The following is a 13,509-nucleotide window of genomic DNA, read 5'->3' as shown; positions in this document are numbered from 1 at the left end:
CAATAAGTTATTAATTGCTTATTTACTGTTTCGTTGATTGCATTCAAAGTTACATACTATCGACTGGTTTAGCTGTCAAATATGATCTATTATTTTGTGACGACTTTAGTGTGTTTGTGTGGAAAACCACATCGGAGTGTGACCGGCTCACCCAGGAATGTGTCTGAAATGTCTGAATGTCTGCAAGAGTAAAGGGGATGTGGACAAATCGAACATCCTTTTAATTTAAAGTAAGTTCAATGTTTTTTAATTACCTATTCAAGTGAGTACACTTATTTCTTCTGCGAGTGCCAATGACACGAACGCCGCCTGTGGGGCAGTAGATGTACTAACACGACTGATTCGCTTAGGGTTGTTGCACCGCGAAAGCTTTAAATCTGGACGAACATTTTTCAACTGCTCTGATTTTACATTTAAAGTAAATAAAACTCATGTATGTAGGGTTCTTAACGTGATATTTTCGGCTTTGTCGATCGTTCCGTTCCACCCTGTATATTTGTAAATGACGAGTTATAGTAATCTTTAATGGTCTATTAAGGCCTTCAGTACGTTTGTACGTCAGTTTACGCCATAGTATGCCACTCACGCTAAGTCCGTACTTGGCGTTGCCGATGCTCCACCGAAGGCCGGCCAGCTCTGCTGCGTACGCGAACTGCTGTAGGCTGTCACGAAGAACTAACACCCACACTGAGGTCAGGTTGCAGTTCAGGGGATCCGAGTAGGATAGAGGGCTATAAACAAACAGTAGAAACAATTTTTAATTCAAATTAAGTATATGTAATATTAATTTCATAATTCTGCCAAGATTTGTAATAAACTACTTCCCATTACGTCGTAACATTTATTCATCGTTGGACGACTGTCGAGTCCAGATTGTTCCCATCTCACGACGTTTGAAATTGCGATTAAATGTCACATTTTCACCTAGCTCTTGCTATTATCACGACAGTCTGTCGTCGCAACGACAAAAAAATAGTGAACGACAGTTAACCGTGTTGTACTATAGATGAACAACCTAATTTAAATATATAAGCCAAGACACGTTCTGTGTACCGTTTGGGTTCTCGGTGTTCTCTCAGAGAAAAGTTTAAGAAGACTGGTATCATGCCGTGGCATCACAGTACATTTACTGAAATATTTTATATGCCCGTAAAAATATACATAATTTAATTAAGAAAGAAGATATCCATAATGTTAACCTTAGAACTAAGTCCAAACTCGTGGTACCACGATTTCGTGTAACTAAGGTAAACGATTCTTTTATAGGAACTGTATACGTTTTTACAATAAGATTCCGAAGAATATATTAAGATTATCATTTCCTGAGTTTAAAAAACTTACATTAAGAGTATTTTAATTGAAAAGTCATCTTACAAAATGTAATAGTATGTGTTAGATAAAGATGTATGGAAGGTCAACAAGAGTCTACATTCCACACAAGTATGATTCAAAATGTATTCTATAGCATTTAAGTTTGAAAAGAGCAATCCCTAGAGTTTCTTGCTCGTTCTTCTCAGGGAGGTCAGCGTAGTGACGCAGACGCAGTAGCTCAAAAAATGACGTTTTCAAGTGTAGAAATTTTACCTATTCAATAAATGATTATGTGACTTCGACTTTAAACTGCTCGACTATCTGTCGACACGACATAATGGAAAAGCGCCCTTAAAAAACATTAGGGATATTGTGACAGTCAAAATAATTTATTTTAAATACCTAGTTTATGAAATATTTTATTCTATAAATATTTAAATGTTTGTAAGTAATTTGTCACTTTTAATTAATTGGTCCCTGAGGTTCGGGATAAATGAAAATTTAATAACTATAGGGCTTCAGTTAAAAACCAAAATTTAGCAGGTCCTCTGTAGTACTGAAACAGAAATATCTCCATATAAAAATTATGTGCAAAGTTAGATATTTTATGTAATTATTAATACAAAGATCGAACACTCAGAAAAAAATCATTCGATCCGGCCGGATGCGAACCGACGTCTTCCAGCATACCCAGTCAGACGCTATACCAACTAAGACACGGAACGAACCAGCGTATCGTACATTTTTTATAATACCGTTATTTAATAGTAAATACCTAAACCATTTGATCTAACAAAACAGTTGTTCCCGCTTCTCCACTGGTGGCTCACCTTAAATAGATTAAAAAGAATTACCTGACTAGCTCAAAAGTTAGGAAGGCTTTTGGCAGCAAAAACTCCTTGTCTTGCTTAAACCAGAGCCGCATCATTGGTGTATCCTGAAAATATACAATAAGAAAATGTAGCTGCATACGTTATGTCTGCGATAAGTCGCCGGCCGTGTATATTTATACTAGCGAGATAGCAATACATCTATCTCGCTCTTGCAAATAATGTAGCTCCTCATAATGGTTGATAGTGTATTCAACACTTTTAGTTAAATGACAGTTTATTGTGCACAAGTGTTGCCCGCTTGTGAGCAGCTAGGGATTGCAGTCGATAAAATAAATATTCTATCGACTATCGACTGAATATTGGTCACGCTTGTGGAATAAAGAGCCGAATTTGTTTCATTTGAATCATCCTCGACCCATTCATCCAATTACTTGGCACAAGTTCATTTGAATTGTCAATTTTTGTATTTAGAACTGTTTATGAAAAATACAAAAAAGAGACATTATAAACTTTTTAATATTCATTCAATATAGATAATCAAATCCGGCTACTCTTGTTAAAATGTAAATGAATAGAAGTTGATCTCGATATAGTAGTAGTAAGCCAACTGTCAAAATCAGAATAAAGAAGGCAATAACAATTAGTAATCATTAGAACGTCGTAACATTCAGTCATTTCTGGCAAAATATTACCTTCTTTCGCAATCTATCGATAAAATTATCGACAACATGTCGAAAATAGTTATGTAGTCATAACTATTTAAAATTTTATGAAAATCTACAAACGTCATTTTACTCCATCTTCAAAAACGACAGAATATAGATTAACATAAATATAATCTATATTAATATAAATATGCCAACAAATCCATACATATACTTCACGCCTTTTTCCCATCGGGTTAGACAGAGACAACAGTCTTCCACTTGCTACGGTCCTGACACACATCTTTCGCCTCATCAACATGCAACAATGCTTTCATACACGCTCGTCGGTTAAGGGTACTCTTGACCTGGCCCTTCTTTAGGATAGAATAAATCCATTCTGGTTTAAATTAACTGCCTCCGTGGCCGAAGCATGGGCCCTGCTATTTTACAACTAAACATTTTTCAGAATGTGTTGGAACCACGACGTGTTAATTAAAGTTTGATAGTGTTTAAATGTTGGGCTTTTGTTGAATATTTCTTTCGAGAAACGTTGAAGACATTTGGACAATGATTTTGTGTTGTTAACTGCCTCCGTGGCCGAACGGTTACCATATATTATTGGCGTGAGTGGCATACTGTGGCGTATACTGACATACAAACGTATTGAAGGCCTTATTATGTCAACATAGATTACTTTAACGTGTAATTTACCAATATACACTGGCATACTGTGGCGTACTTTGGCATACAACATACGTGAAGAAGGCATTATGTATCCTTGTTGTGTATTCTTATCTCTGAACCGTAATTAACTAAGATACTGCGACGTACAACGTTGTTTGTACAATTTTTGTTTTAAAAATTCAATTTTAAATTTAACCGCCTCCGTGACCGAACGGTTACCATGCTGGACTGCCACGCAGAGGTCCCGGGTAAAATTTCCGGGCTGGGATAAATCGACCCCTCACACGGGGGGCGTTTTAAAGTTTTGAATTCACTGAAATGACCATAACACGTGACTTTATTTCTCAGTTTTATTCGGCAAAACTCACACATAGTGTTATAAAATTCTAGATATCGGTTAGATAGAACCACAATTTATTTTATCATTTTACAATTTAATTTAGTATTTCCATGATAAGCTCACGTATTATACTCATTTCAATGAATTCAAAACTTAACGCTCCCCTGTAAACTTGGCAACTTCGACATACTATACTTTACGTAGGAGGTGTCGAAATATTTGTACAGCCTACATTTATTTATCTCGTCGTTTTGGGTGTAATTTGTGGTTGTCAATGTGTGTCCATGGCACCTGCGATACGGGTTTTCAATAGTGCGGGGCTATGAGTGTAAAAAAACACTCTCACCATCACCTAAACTACCACAGAATAATACCTGACTCTATTTGAAACAGTTTAAAGCAAACTAAGACAGAATTTTCTTAATGGGTATAAATATACAAAAGTTTTACCTTAAGAATGGTAGGTGCAATAGCTTCACAGGTAACATCCGTGGTGGCTTCCATGTCTAATTTCGATGGTATGAACTCATTAGGTGGGGGAAGATGGAGTTCCTGAGACGACTTCACAGATTTCCATTCCTGAAATGATATTTAAGTAATACGTATGAAGGTGTACTGACTATAACTATAAAAAGCCGTGATCGCCTAATAGTTTGACCTACCCCCTCTCAAACAGAGGACTTGGGTTCGAATTCGACATCTCGGATTTCTTCAGAATTAATGTGCAAAATTAAATTTGAAAAGAATTGTACGGAATTAGTATGGAGCTTGGTGCTTTATTCTCAGAAAAATTAACCAACCTCAAATTTTTTGCTAAATATAAGCTAGCTAGCTAATAGCTTAGGAAAAAATAAAAAATATATATTATCACCTCCATTTTTTATTTATTTAATTAAAACAAAAGTGTGGTAGGTGGTAACCTGTCGTAAACTCGAATTTTTTTTCCAAAATAATGTTTGTTCGAATTTTCATTACACCGAAAACCGAATTATAACGACACCGTTGTTCTTTCAGGATATGTTGGATGTTTATCGCAAAGACATGATTCGAGTCGACTAGGTTAGGTTAAGTTAGGTTTAGAAGAAAAACATTTTCCTCTCAAAATTACTTTCGAGGTTATGAAATTCGAGCAAACGTTATTTCTGGAAAATATCATTTCAGACTAGTGATGGGTAACCGTGGTAGATATGTTAAATTAATTACCAGCAACACTGCGATACTAATAAAAGTCCAAAAAAGCAGCAACACTTGAACAGTAAAATATTCAAAATCTTAATTGCAACTAGAACGACATTGATCTGTCAATATATTTTTATGGCACTGGCCACTGGCCCTTAGCCAAAAAGTTACATAAAAATCCGTTCCGTTTCGTGGGATTACGTTCCGTTTTACTTTACGTAGTAATAAAAATCCTTGGAAACTGCAGGTCAAAAATAATTTGTTTTTAATTCAAACTTTCTAGATTTTGAGAGCTCTTTACAAAAAAATTCAACTAAGATCCTGATTACATTTTCCATTTATTTTAGTACTACTAAAGGAACAACTCCTTTACCATGAGGTTTTCCACGAAATAACCACGAAAGTCTTAAAATCTATACAATGCAACTAAAGACTAACATAGATATTAATTTGGCAGTACTAATGAGAAGACGATTTACCTTTAGCTTAGCTGCATCGATTTCTTCCAACAGGTATTTGGAGCCGTACCAAGGCTCTGTTAGAGTACATTTGTCTGCGAAGCCTCTGTTAACAAAGGAGAAGAAATTAACATGTGTATAGAATAATTATACCTTTTTTTATAAAAAAAAAACCCAACTACGAAAGTTTGTGGAATTACATCTAATTGCCAAGTTTTATTGAAAACGGTCAACGGAAAAGAGGTTGAAATCCCATAAATCTAATTTATCCCCTAATTTGCTACCCTTAGAGGTGGAATAGCAAAAAAAGGATACCTCGGTATTGGGCCCATTTAAATTCGAAGAAAATATTCCACCTCTAAGGGTGACACTTTCCGTTAACCGTTTTCAATCCGTTTTTCATAAAACTTGGCAAACATATGTGATTCCACGAACTTTTGAGGTCGGTTTTTTAATCATTATTACGACATCAAGTGAACAAATCGTGCACCTGGTGGTAAGCGACACGCCTGTTCATAACAGTTGCAGCACCACTTAAGAGCTTTAAGTCGCAAAGATCTGAGACATAAGATTCACCCTGAGACATAAGTTGACAAGTCCCATGTGCCTGTAATTTCACCAGCACCCTTACCCTTCAAAACCGGAACGCAGTAATGCTCACATTACCGCTTGGCGGCAGAAATAGGTAAGGTGGCAGTACTTCCCTGGACGAACTCTTTCCAAAGAAGCTCTTCTAAATACTTATAAATGCATACGTGTATTCAACAACTTACTTAGCGATAACACAAACTCGAACATTGTCCGGTGTGAGAAAATCTAGCATCTCGGTGATCAATTCTGGCTTCCACTCTGAGAGCAGGTAGTACGCTGAGAGCACATCCTCCATTGGAAATTCCTGCAAATAAAAAGCACGTACACACCCGAAGAACACACAAGTACACACATACTACATTGGGAATTCCCGGAAATACATATAAATACCCCCTGAGGAACACAGGCACACACATCATTGTAAAATACACATATTTTTTTATAAATTAAGACCATATGTCATTTCTGTACACATGGGTATGGTTCCTTTGACGAGCCATGATCTTTAACAGCAAAAATATAATTTTCAGGATTCGTTCCAAATAATCCTAAATGTTAAAGGCATAAAGATTACCTGTAACAAATGCACGTGTCCCACGACAAGACTGCGCGGTTCTTGAGCGTCCTTGAACCTAAAATCCATTGCGAGAAGGTCACGTTGCTCTTCCCACACCCAGCGCTGGGGACCCATCGCTTTTATCATCGCGATGTACTGAAAGAGAGGAAATCTGGTTACGGCCAGTGACCAAAAGAGAGTAGAGTCAGGGCTCTGTCACTCGCACGAGGTTACGCAATGTTAAATCTAAGTCAAATAATTATTTCTTCCATACGTAAAATGTTTAAAGCTGTTACACACAGAGACTTTCAGTAAACGGCGGGCGCGGGTGTGGGCGCGGGTGCGTGTAAATCAAATGTACGTAGACGTTCGTTGCGTTCCACGATTTCGTTTAACCAAGGTTAACGACTCTTTTATGTGGGACTATATACGTTTTTACAATAAGATTCCAGAGAATATATTAAGATTATTATTTCCTAAATTTAAAAACTACATTAAAAATATTTTGATTGAAAAACCATATTACATAATCTCAGTACAGAATACTAAAAAAACCGACCTCAAAAGTACGTGGAATTACGTGTATTTGCTAAGTTTTATTGTAATATCCCCTAGTTCGCCACTATACAGGACTTGACACTGGAGATAATAAAAATGGGTTCTCACTACTCAAAGTATATTGAGAGAAAAACGCCTTGAATTAGAGAAATAGCAAAATCAACCATTAAAATAATTGCTCCTAAATTAAAGTTAGGCGCTATTTATAAAAATGAATCTTCATGCGTGAACAGCCCCCTTAAAGGTAGATGATTTTCTTCAAAATGAAATGGGACCATTATGGAAGTACCCCCTTTCCAACAAAAAAAGAATCATGAAAATCGGTTCCCAAATACCGGAGTTATCGCGTAACATACGTACAAAAAAAAAGAACATACAGTCGAATTGAGAACCTCCTCCTTTTTTAAAAGTCGATTAAAAACTGAAGAATACGTGTTAGATAAAGATGTATGGAAAGACGACATGGCTCCAGAATCCACACAAACTTGATTCAAAGTCTAATACTCCATAGCATTTATATTTATATATATAAAAATAACGTTTTTAAATGTAAATTTATTTTACCTATGGAATAAATGATTCTTTGACTTTGTTAACAGCGGCCGCGCGCGCAGGCGCCTGCGGGTGAGCGCGGGCGCGGGTAGATCTATTGGCTCGGTCCGCCCGTACCTTTCACAGTGCTTGGTCTAGCGTCTGTGTGCGATTTTAACGTGTGGATCTACCCGCTCGTAACCGCTTCGGCATTGTGAAAGGGAAGACGCCAAGACCGTGCGCACCCACCTCCGCGCCCGCGCCTTTACTCTGAATGATCCCTTACACACACGCGCGACTATAAGCAGCGATGTAAACGCGATACAAACGCGCGATTGCATCACTACACTTGTCATTTATAAGTGATAGCATTGATGCAATGGCAAGTTTGTATCGATGCAATCGCATAAATCGCAAGTGCTTAAAAACGTCGTGTCTAACCAATCTTATACTTAAAAACGTCATTTTTGAGCTACTGCTCGTTCACTGTGCTGACTTCCCTGAGAAGAACGAGCAGGAAACTCTAGGGATTGCTCTGTTCAAATAAACATAAATGCTTATGGAATACACTTTTAATAATAATTGTGTGAAATCTAGACTCGTTTCCATACTTCTTTATCTAACACATTCTCTTATATTTTGTCATATGACTTTTCAATTGTCGTATCTGTTTCCTCGCAAATGTGATAAAAAAATTGTCTACATGCATGGGCACTAAAATAACATATCACGAGTCATTGAAGTCCACAGCCTTCGGCTTCGGGTTTCACAAACTCTCGTTCGTACTTTCTTATTTACCGCCCTTAATAAACAATGGACTATTTCATCACAATTACGCGTAAATAGTAAGACTGGATGCAGGTTAACTTGACTATAACGCCCCAAATAAAACCCTCGGGCCTGTTTTCTTCTCATTACAGCCATGAGAAGAAAAAAGGCCCGATGGCTTTATTTAAGTTAGCCTGTTAAGTTAGTCTGCATGCAATCATACTATTTACTCGCAAATGTGATGAAAAGCATTGTATGTTTTTTTTTTTTATTTACTCGTATTACAACAACTAATTATCTTGGCACTTGGTGCTCTTAAACCTAAAGTGTTTTGTTTGAGTGTTGGTCTATTCTAAAATTTATATACACATGACCTTATACACACAGACAAAATTTTGTTTATACAAGAATATAATACAAATAAACGTACACATAGACAAATCGCGTCACAAATAATATCAAAAGGAAAAACAATAATGTGATATTTAACATTCATAAATCGAATATGGGAAATGAAACTATATTTCCGAATTTAAATCGCGTATATTTGTTTACGCGATTTAAATGCGGAAAAATAGTTTAATTTTCTATGAGTAACAATCGCGAAAACCTAAGAACTCGATAAATTAAATATAGTTTCACGGATGATACGAGAATTACGAACCGCGACACCGAAATTGTTACTCTGTAAATTGATACTCGTATTTGTCAAAGATAATTAAATTCTTTTTCATCACACTTACACGTAAATAGTATTATGATTGCATGCAAGCTAACTTGACTATAATGCACCAAATAAAACACTGGGATCTTTTTTTTCCCCATTACGCCGACCATGACTGTAATAGAAAAAAAAGACCCGAGGGTTTTGTTTGCGGCATTATAGTCAAGTTAGTCTGCCTGCAATTGTACTATTTACGTGCAAATGTGATGAAAAACATTGTATGTCTCAACGGGCGGCTCGGGAATTACCAACGTCGACTCTGAAAGACCTGACTTCGACTTCGGGCTTCTAATACAGTCTCGTTCGTATTAACCGATCCTTATTAACCGCCTCACACACCCATTATATTGCAATTATGATAATGTTACAAAAACGCACCTCAAATACCAACTGAATGATGTCATCGATGTGTTCAATGCCTTGCTCGGTGAGGTCAACCTGCACACCAAAGAAGGCGAAGCCGCGGGCGCCTATTCGGGAACCGCCCACCAGACTGGAGACAACATAAGCCACTTTTGTCAAACTGTATAATTGTCTATTACTTTTGTTTTTTTTTTTATGTAACTGTGTTTTTTGTTTTCTCACAAAATCTCTTTTTGGCTTTATATTGTTTCATGTTGGTTGCAATTTGTAAATGGCATTGGATTACTCATATTTAAGTACAATATAATTGTATTATTTGGCCATGAATTTTCCTAAAATGTATAAATAAATAAATAAATATCCTCGCTAAAGCTTGGGTGTCTTACCTCCTCGAGAATATATTTGCTCACTTTAGTCCCTCGATAAAAAATATACTATTGCCACAAAACTCATAACAGGTCTCGTATAAGGTCGCAAATTCGATACGGAGGTGTCATCGAGTATATAACCAGAAATGGAGACGAAATGTCATTTAATTTGTTTGAAAACTATTCTGCCATATCATTACTGTGACAACTGCGCTCCAGTTGGCCAGCCCGAGTTCGAAACAATTGACGGGTGTCGTCAATTGTTTCACTTCAAATCGACCAGTTAACTTGAGCTTTGCTATAATGGACCAAAATTGCAAAATTACATATTTAATTACCGATTAAATGGGATTCCGTTTGTTTTATAATTAGATGTTTTGCTGTTTTTCCCACACCACCGAATACTTACAGAATATTTTATGAAATATACGGAGACGTACACACAGGTCAGTAGTTGGCCTATCTATATTTCAGTGCAAACGAGAGTTGATATTTATAAGAGCTGTTTCGCTAATGTGTTACCAGGAAATATGGCCCTTATTTCGTCTCTATTTCTGGTTATATACTCGATGGGACGTGTGTATGGCGAAGCGTAGAAGGTTTGCGCGAACATTGTGTCTTTTGTTGTACGCACTGTCGCGAGGCAATATTAGTTTTGTAATATCAAGCATTAATAAATTTACTCTGTTATGATATCTAAGACTAGGCAACTAACATGGCAGTTCAGGCATCTCAAATTCTAAAGGTACTACAGTTGGTTTGAACAATGCTTCTTACTAGCTTAGATAGATTTGTTGACTAGACAGCCTGAAGATACAGTATGACGAATCAGTAACAGAATTAGAATGAGACGCGCCACTTGTACTAAAGGTATAAGTGTGGTAAGGTGTGTGTGGTATAAAATTTGAGGATTTTCCTCGATTTCCATGGGGTCTCCACATCAGATTCTGACTTGATGACAATGGGACCACCACGAGAGTGCACCCTTTCAAACAAAAAAGAATTTTCAAAATCGGTCTTTAATTGACGGAGAAATCGGAAAACATACATACAGATGAACGTATAGCCTCCTCCCCTTTTTTTTGAAGTCAGTTAAAAAGGAAAATACTTTTATTACAAATTAGTATTCGGAAATCTGAAGATCGCCGAGAGTTAATTACAAAAAAATTGTTGTAATGTACGTACCTGTTACACCATCCCCGGGCTTTGAGGGCTGAAAGCAAGCTGCCGGGACCTTCGTGTCCGAGTAGATGGGACAGGTAGTGGCCTGGCTATTAACAATAAAAGGTGATTGTTTATAAATACGACAAAGAAAATAATACTTAAGTATAATAATAAAACATAAATAAATATATTTTTTTTAATTTATACAATTTTTTTTTCTTTTTTATTTTTTTTTTATATTTGTAAAATTGGCACACTATACTCTCCCGCTCCGATTAGCTTTCCTCTAACTCTAAGTTTGTCTGGAAGAGATCGCTCTTAGCGATAAGAACGCCTTTGCCCACATTAGTTTTAAGTTGTTTATGTACTATTCTTGTTCTTGTGTGTGAGCAATAAAGTGTTTATCTATCTATCTATAACAATTGTAACATTTAAAAAAAAAATACCAACTTGTAAAGTTCGCGGAATTACATTTATTTGCCAAAAGTTTTATTGAAACCGGTTACCGTAAAATGCACGAAACCGAATTCATTCCCTAATTTGCAATTTTCTTCAAATGGGACTTCTTTAAACGGGACCAACGCTTAGATACACTCACAGAAAAAAAATCAGTCGGTTCACACATGCCGGAGGAGAAAAACAGTAGAGAATTGAGAACGTCCTCCTTTTTTAAAGCGGTTAAAAACGCAGAAAGCAAATAATGTTCGGGCGACGGAAACGAGACTTATTAAAAATTAAATCAACTTGTGATTGAATATCGTCAGAAAAATCTTGTTAAAATGATCCCATGTGCAGCGCGGCATAACTCTTACGTAAATGATCACTCCCCCCGCAACGCGCAGCTACCTCAGGAACCGAATCAGCGATGAAGAGTTCTACTGCTACTAAATAATACTTAAGTAAATATTTGTGCGACTCACCCCACTCTTATACTGATTTCTCGTATCCGGAATGGGGAAATCAATAGTCAATGACCGTAAATCCTTAACAGGGAGGTAATAGAACCTCTTCCTTCTCAATTCGGGAGGGTACGGGTGATCCGGCCAAGAGGGTGCGATCACTGACTTATCCTCTACAGCTGTGAATAGGTTTGCTACCATTACTTCTAGTTCGTCCAAGGATTCTGTGGACAAATCACGGTTAAATAAGAGAAAACCTTTGGACTATACAGTAAATAAATAACACACACACTCAAAATAGCCCCGCACTAGAGAAACCCTGTGTCACAGGTGCCATCGAAACACACATAGCCACCATAAATTGCATCCAAAATCACGAGAGAAATAAATATGGGCCATACAAGTATTTCTCCCCGCCCGGGAATCGAATCCAAGACCTCTGCGTGGCAACACAGCAATACAGCATGGTAATGGTAACCATTGGGCCACAGAGGCGGTTAAATTATAAATTGAATTTTTAGAACAAAAATTGTACATACAACGTTGTACGTCGCAGTATCTTCGATAATAATTATTAAGAGATAAGAATACACAAGAAGGATACATAATGCCTTCTGTACGTATGTTGCATGTACGCTACAGTATGCCGGTATATATTTGTAAATTACACATTATAGTAATCAATATTGTTGTATTAAGGCATTCAGTACGTTTGTACGTCAGTATACGCCACAGTATGCCACTCACGCTAAGTCCGTAGGCGTGCCTCTTTGTGGCAGTCCAGCATTGTAACCTTTCGACCACGGAGGCAGTTAACAGTACAAAATCATTGTCAAAATGTCTTCAACGTTCTCTCGAAAAAAATATTCAACACAAGCGCAAAAATGCACGATAAGTACACGAATAAACCTTAATTTAATACGTAGCAGTTCCAACAGCATTCCGAAAATGTTTAGTTGTAAAAATACCAGCGCCTATGTTTGAGCATTTTGTTGGGGTATTGGTATGGCAACCCACCCATTCAAATTCTCACTTAAAATTTTAAAGTGAAATAAAAATGAAAAATGTAGATCAAGTTGGGGGCGCAATTTTTATTTCACTTTCTTTTATTTCAATTTTAATGCTTATTTAGTTTACTTAATTTTACAGCAATTTAAAAAATTTAATGTGATTTTACTAGAATATTACAATTTTCAGTTTTCAATGTTATTTTCTTTCCAAATGTCTTCAACGTTATGTATCCTTAGAATCCGGAAGGCGTTCAGTGGGACGGCCCCCTACTAGATGGACGGATGACCTGGTAAGGGCGGCGGGTAACAGATGGATGCACGTTGCGTCCGATCGGCTGGTCTGGAAATCTTTGCGGGAGGCCTATGTTCAGCAGTGGACGTCTTCCGGCTAACATGACGGTGATGATGACGAATGTTATTTTATTCCAATTTTAATTTCATTTTTGATTGTATTTTATTGTATTACATTTATTAATATTAAAACTGCAAACTAACATAGTAGCTCTGTAAAACTTATAAGTGGAC

General features: G+C 36.8%; 1 protein-coding gene across 1 annotated transcript in view; it reads right to left on the bottom strand.

Annotated features, from left to right (window-relative positions):
* Positions 1-13,509, bottom strand: part of LOC113240529 (insulin-degrading enzyme) — a gene marked incomplete at its 3' end in the record, with an annotated part of 65,444 nt that overhangs the window by 19,309 nt on the left and 32,626 nt on the right. The window contains exons 8-16 of the mRNA XM_026477859.1: positions 11,996-12,198; positions 11,097-11,182; positions 9,559-9,673; positions 6,618-6,755; positions 6,226-6,347; positions 5,474-5,558; positions 4,266-4,394; positions 2,166-2,248; positions 587-731 (exon numbers count right to left, since the gene is read on the bottom strand). Coding sequence (XP_026333644.1) covers positions 587-731; positions 2,166-2,248; positions 4,266-4,394; positions 5,474-5,558; positions 6,226-6,347; positions 6,618-6,755; positions 9,559-9,673; positions 11,097-11,182; positions 11,996-12,198 — 1,106 coding nt within the window. The remainder of the gene's footprint in view (positions 1-586; positions 732-2,165; positions 2,249-4,265; positions 4,395-5,473; positions 5,559-6,225; positions 6,348-6,617; positions 6,756-9,558; positions 9,674-11,096; positions 11,183-11,995; positions 12,199-13,509) is intronic.

The sequence above is a fragment of the Hyposmocoma kahamanoa genome, unplaced genomic scaffold, assembly GCF_003589595.1.
Source record: "Hyposmocoma kahamanoa isolate Upper Pololo Valley unplaced genomic scaffold, ASM358959v1 146, whole genome shotgun sequence".
NCBI classification, from domain to species: Eukaryota; Metazoa; Arthropoda; class Insecta; order Lepidoptera; family Cosmopterigidae; genus Hyposmocoma; species Hyposmocoma kahamanoa.
Note: the sequence above shows the minus strand (reverse complement) of the source record. Positions and strands in the feature narration are given on the sequence as shown.